This window comes from Teleopsis dalmanni, chromosome 2, assembly GCF_002237135.1.
Source record: "Teleopsis dalmanni isolate 2A chromosome 2, ASM223713v2, whole genome shotgun sequence".
NCBI classification, from domain to species: Eukaryota; Metazoa; Arthropoda; class Insecta; order Diptera; family Diopsidae; genus Teleopsis; species Teleopsis dalmanni.
The window spans coordinates 238,835,499-238,841,385 of NC_051847.1; the positions used below are offsets into that span (position 1 = coordinate 238,835,499).

Below are 5,887 nucleotides of genomic sequence, written 5' to 3' on the forward strand. Positions count from 1 at the left end.
CTTAGTTGGTGTTGGAGTAGGCAATATCTATGTAAAAAATTTTTAATTTATTTTGTGAAAGAACATCATATTATATGTATATACCTCCTCAGCCTCATCACTATCTATCTCGTCAATATCGCTTCCTTTTGCCCATTCAAGAATTGCTCTTTTAGCACTTGAGCGTGTAGGACGTGTGCCTAATTCTCTTGAATCTGTATCTGATTCTTGTAAGCGTCCATTGCGAACTGGCAAATGATAACTATGGTCGTTTTCAGCAGGATTACGTCTTGAACCTGCTGCGCCACGAGTAATACGGGATGAGACTTCTGGTAAAGTACTTGAACTTGTACTAGGACCATTGGCAACATATGTTGTACTCTGCGCTTTGGGTGGTCGACCTTTTTTCTTTGGTGTATGCTGGTCCGTATCTTGAGTGCTTTCATCTATTTGGGAAACTACTACTGTTTCCTCATCACCGGAAGATTGGTATCGTCGACGTTGACCTCTTCGAGAATTTTTCGGATTTGAAACCGTTCTTTTAATACCATTGGCAGTGGGTTTACTTTTTTTATGTACACCATTTCGTTTACGTTGCGTCTGTTTTTGTTTATTATATTTTCGACGTTTTTTATTTTGACGACGATCTTTTAAGGGATTATAACTTTCTTCTGAATCATCATCTGAATGAGATTTTCGTTTATTTTTTTTTCTTGGAGAGCGTCCAACATTTGAATCATGGTCGTCATCGTCGTCATCATTATTATTACTATCACTGCCATCCCCACTACTTTCATCTTCACTTGATACATCATCGGCTTCACTATTGGAGCTACTCTCATTTTCTTCACTTTCATTTTGTTCATTTTCTTCGTCTTCCTCTTCATCTTCGTCATCATCCTCATCTTCATTTAGTTCTTGACTATGCGCTTTACGTCGTGAACTACGTGTAGGTTGTGCATCCTCTGTTCCATTTATTCGTCGATGTGATGATGAAGTAACACGATTAGATGAGTTTGATGTTACAACCTGTGAACGAGTTGGCCCATTTCTTCCAACTCGTCGTTGACTACTGCGTGGCTGCGAATCATCTTCATCATTCTCGACATCTTCGTCAGAACTACGAATTTGTCGATTAGATTTATTATTTCTTCGAGTAGAAGGTCCAGGACGATTTCTTTCAGATTGTGTCCTTTTCGTAGGACTACTACTTGATCCTCTACCACTATTCTTTTTGTTTTTATTAGCGCGCCGTCTTGCAGCTTTCCAGTTGCTGACGACGGTTTTTATGTGAGACTCAAAAAGAGCACTGAGGCGAAGCGTCATAGAATAAATCTGTAAGTAGAAAATGAAAGGTAAAAAATTATTTAACACCTTAACAAATTATAATAACTATAAGTGAATTAATTATTTATTCACTCTTTTAATATTCTAAATCTTACCGAGGAATAATCCTACATTCGATCGTCAATCATTGCAATGTTTGATTTGATATGATTGATTGAAAGCATGGTTAGGAAAGAAAAATATGTGATGATGGTGATTTATCAAAAAATTAATGAGAAAGAATTGATATTAGAATGAAATATTAGAAGTAGTAGATGAATTTTACTAAAAGTTCACAAAATGAATTGACGATCTTTTTAGTAGGCTCACCACTTTTTACACAAACAATGAAGGTAACACTTACTCTTGAGCGTTTGTTAGTGTTGTAATTCTTCGAGTTAATAAATATTAAGCGCACATCTTTTGCAAAATCCAAAGGATCATCATAATTTCCACCTAGCAAATCTTCCTTAACAGTGCGTAAGTCCATTGGAGTCGAAATTATTTCCAAATAATCTGGAAACTCAATTGTATCAACAGGTTCTCGAAATGGCGCTGAATCTGGCCTTTGCCAAAGTATATCTAGTAGTTGCCTGCAGTCGGAGCGCCAATCGCCATCTGAACGTATACGATTAGATCTAAAAGAGTAAAAATATTGAAGATATTTAATATGAAAAATGTATTAAAATACTTACCTTCGTGTTGATGATAAAGTTCTTCGCGCTGCTGCCGGCGTAGTAGCGCCTGTACTTGTAGAAGGCACAACATCAGAATCACGCTCATTCTCAGTTTCAGATGAATGATAGAAATCAACGTATTGATGATAAGCTGCGGCTACATCAATATCGCTAAGTTCCCTAAATATAAAAATAATATTAAGTAAAAAACTTTTTTTAATTTCGTCAATTGGTAGTACCTAATAATCCTCAAACAAAGTTCTGTGATGATGCGTGCGTGTTTAATAATGTTTGTATGTGACCGATTATATTTTTCCGCATTTGTCGCTAAATAACGAACATCAAATTGAGCTGAAGTAATTCTACGATAAAAATGATTTTCAAAACGAGACTTTATCGTAGTTAAATCAATAGGATATTCTATTAAATAAGCATAATCTGGATATATATTCAAATCAACAGGAGCCAAAAAATGTTCAGCTATAGATAAACGCATAACCTTAAATATTGAAAATGTTAAGAAAAATTTTTACAATATGGACAAAAATGAAAATTACTTGTTCAAATCCATTAATTATACGTCTACAAGATCCATCTCTATCACCTCGGTGCCATTCTTCCGACTTAGGTTGATATAAGGTTGCTCTAATTTCTTCTGGCAGTACAGGAACTGCACCACCAACTTCGTCAGGCAAACGATTCTCATCAATAGGTTCCATATCCCAAGGGCTCATATATTCGTATTCTCCGTTATCCCATCTTACACGAAAACACATAAAATATGAATTCGGAAACTCTGTCGCCAAAGCATGTCTAGATTCAATTTGACCCATCCACCAACCATCGCCAATCATACAACGAAATCGATCACCAATATTCCAATTCCTTTGCACTGCAAGTTCAAAAGTTTGCCGCAAAACTAAAAAGTCCAAGACATCTGGCATGTCATGGTACTTTATTTTAAATGAAGAACCTGTCATATTTCCATCTTCATCAACCATTGCAAGTTTAAGACAACATAAACGTGGTGGACGAATTTCATACTTAATCCCGATCACTCGAACTAACTCATGATCTCGCAAAGTTCGACAATTCCAGGGTTCTGAACTTTGTGTAAGTTTATAAACCTTTTTTTGGTTAACAGCTTCTAAATAACGTTGATGACCTTGTCGAAAATATACAACTTCGTCACCCATTTGAGGGTAGTAAGGTGCTTTACGAGGAATAACCTCTGATAACCATTCTGATGGACGATATAATTCAGATATTTCACCATTTGGAGCTGTTGGTGGTTGGGATCTTTTATTTCGACGTGATGCATTGGCTGCAGCAGAAGTTGATGCTTGCTCTGTTTCATCACTACTATCGTCACTAAGCGTGTGACGTCGGGATAGTGGCTTACGTTTACAACGTTTAGGTGGTTCCAAGTTTGGACCAGGAGTATCAGCAACCCAATCTGAGTAATCAGAGCTTTCTGTATCCGAATCATCAGATGATTCTAGATTTTCTTCTGCATTTGAATAATTTGTATCGCCAGACGTTGCGCTACTATCATCATCTTCTTCAGGCGGAGCAGGAATTGATTCTTCTTCTTCACGCACTGCACGGGTACGATAAGCTGGTTGGGAAGGTTGCCCGCGTCTCCGGCCAGCACGTCCACCATTTGCTCTAGTACTTCGTTGACGACCAGAACCCTGTGTTGAAGTAGCTGCATTAGAGGTGTTTATCATAATAGGACGACGCCTTAACTCTCTCTTATATTCTTGCATTTCAAAATTTCCAGAAGCATAAACATTTTGTCTTAAATTCTGTAGTTGAGCATATTTCATGGGACGTATATAGATTCGCCGTACATATTTCATGAGTGGCGACTGAATTTGCTGTTCTGGAGGTCTTCCCCAAGTAGTACCTTGCCGTGGAGGTATGCTATTAGCCTCGGAAAGACGGCGTATTGCTGGATTAATTCCTATACAATATTATTAAAATGTTAATGTTTTAACTAATGCAAGTAAATTCTAATTTTTTTACCGTTTCTTGTGAGATTATTTCCAGCTCCTAATTGAGCTGATATTCCTCTACTGCTTCCCGCGGTATTATTTGAATCTGGTGCTTGTTCCTGCCCTTGTCGATTTGCTAAAGATTCAATCATAAGATCAAGCTGTGAATGGTTGTTACTGGCGTTATTTGGTAATGACACTGTACCAGCTCCACCTTGTCGATTTTGCAAAGCTGCTATTAACCGATCAATTTGACTATAATTACTACCACCATTGTCTTCAATAACTACACCATCTGCCCCAATTGTAAGATTAGGTATAAGTTGATCTGTTGAACAGTTTTCTCTTCCAGGCACATAACGTTGATATTTAGCAGGATGCGGATTGCCATCAGCATCAACTAAAAATGGTGGTGGCATTAAATGTGGCATAATTTGAGTTTGTTCATCAACAACATGATGGGCTGTGTCTCTTAATAGTGGTCGATAATCGGTATGGAAAAACAATTCATTGGGTAACTGTATATAAATATAAAGAAATACTTATATAGACAAAAAAAAATTTTTAATTATTATTAGAATACGTACAATTTTGTATTTATCAGGTCCAATTCCTAGACCAAATATTAATATATGTCCATGAGAGTCTGTAGCAGCAATCATCGTACCATCAGGTGACCACTTAGCATCAAATACACCTCCATGACCCTGACCATCAATATCGTTAACAAAATGAGCGACAGAGATGCCCTGTTCTATATCCCATAGAAATACTTGACCATCGTGTCCTGCTGAAAGCAACACATGCTCATCTTTTGGATTTGTTTCCAAAACATATAATTCGTCTTTGTGTCCACGTAACACGCGGTGAAGTTTGGCAGTTTTTGAATTCCAAATTTTTATCTAAATATTTAATTGTTTATTACATTTAAATTGGATATTGATTATATTTACACTTACTGTGAAATCATTTACAGCAGTTATCACATACTTATCAGAGCAATCCCATGCTACCATAGTTACTTTAAGTTTCTTTCCTTCCTCGGGTTCAGGACATCTAATAAATTTTAAATACAATTATAATTAATTTATAGTTTTCGAAAATTATTTATATACTTACGTTGGCAACCGCTCAGACATACATAATTTAACACTTTTCCATTGCTGTGATTCAAAACTCCATACATGTGCTGTGCCATCTTTACTACCTGATATAAAACGCAATCCACGATGCGACCATTGAACTGAATCCACTGCATCTGTGTATGCTTCTGATTCTAATATTCGCTTTGGCCCGTCTTCCGACATAAGATATACGCGAACATGATGATCTGCGGAACCTGCAGCAAGAAATATACCTCCTGGTGAAAAACTAGTACACATCATTTGCGCTTGACCCGGCCTTAATTTTTCATGAAATTGAGTAGGTTTTGGTGCAAAAGAAACTTTTTGACCACGAGGTGTTGAATATTGCCAAAATGCTATAGAACCATCTGTGCTAGTTGTTACTAAGTACTTTAGATCACCTCTCGGAGAGGGACAAAAATTTACTGATGTTATCATGCCTGTATGTGAAGACAAAACAGCAATCGGTGAAGTAGATTGTAAATCCCAAACGCGCAAAATGCGGTCTAGTGAACCGGCAGCTAACATTGTGTTATCTAAATTAATTGCAATATCTGTAATTTCTGCTGAAGCCCCACGTAAAGTTGCTAATAATCGGCCATCTGTTGCCGACCATATTTTAATTAATAAATCATCGGCTCCCTAAAAAAAATATTGATATTGTGAATAAAAGCATATATATTGAAGAGGTAACAATACCGTTATAATATAACGTCCTGTGCGATCAAATAGTACGCAATATACTGATGATAAGTGACCAACAGTTCGACGTAAGAGCTTCGTT

The 5,887-nt window shown here is 36.8% G+C and overlaps 1 protein-coding gene across 1 annotated transcript; it reads right to left on the minus strand.

The window, feature by feature from the left end:
* Positions 1-3: 3 nt before the first annotated feature.
* Positions 4-5,883, minus strand: LOC119677085 (bromodomain and WD repeat-containing protein 3-like; the record flags this gene model as incomplete). Its single annotated transcript, XM_038088352.1, has 12 exons — positions 4-27; positions 85-1,314; positions 1,422-1,433; positions 1,670-1,943; positions 2,001-2,162; positions 2,222-2,481; positions 2,540-3,948; positions 4,011-4,497; positions 4,567-4,881; positions 4,939-5,035; positions 5,099-5,745; positions 5,803-5,883. Coding segments are annotated over 12 exons (4,998 nt in total), but the record flags the coding sequence as incomplete, so codon positions are not given.
* Positions 5,884-5,887: the final 4 nt, after the last annotated feature.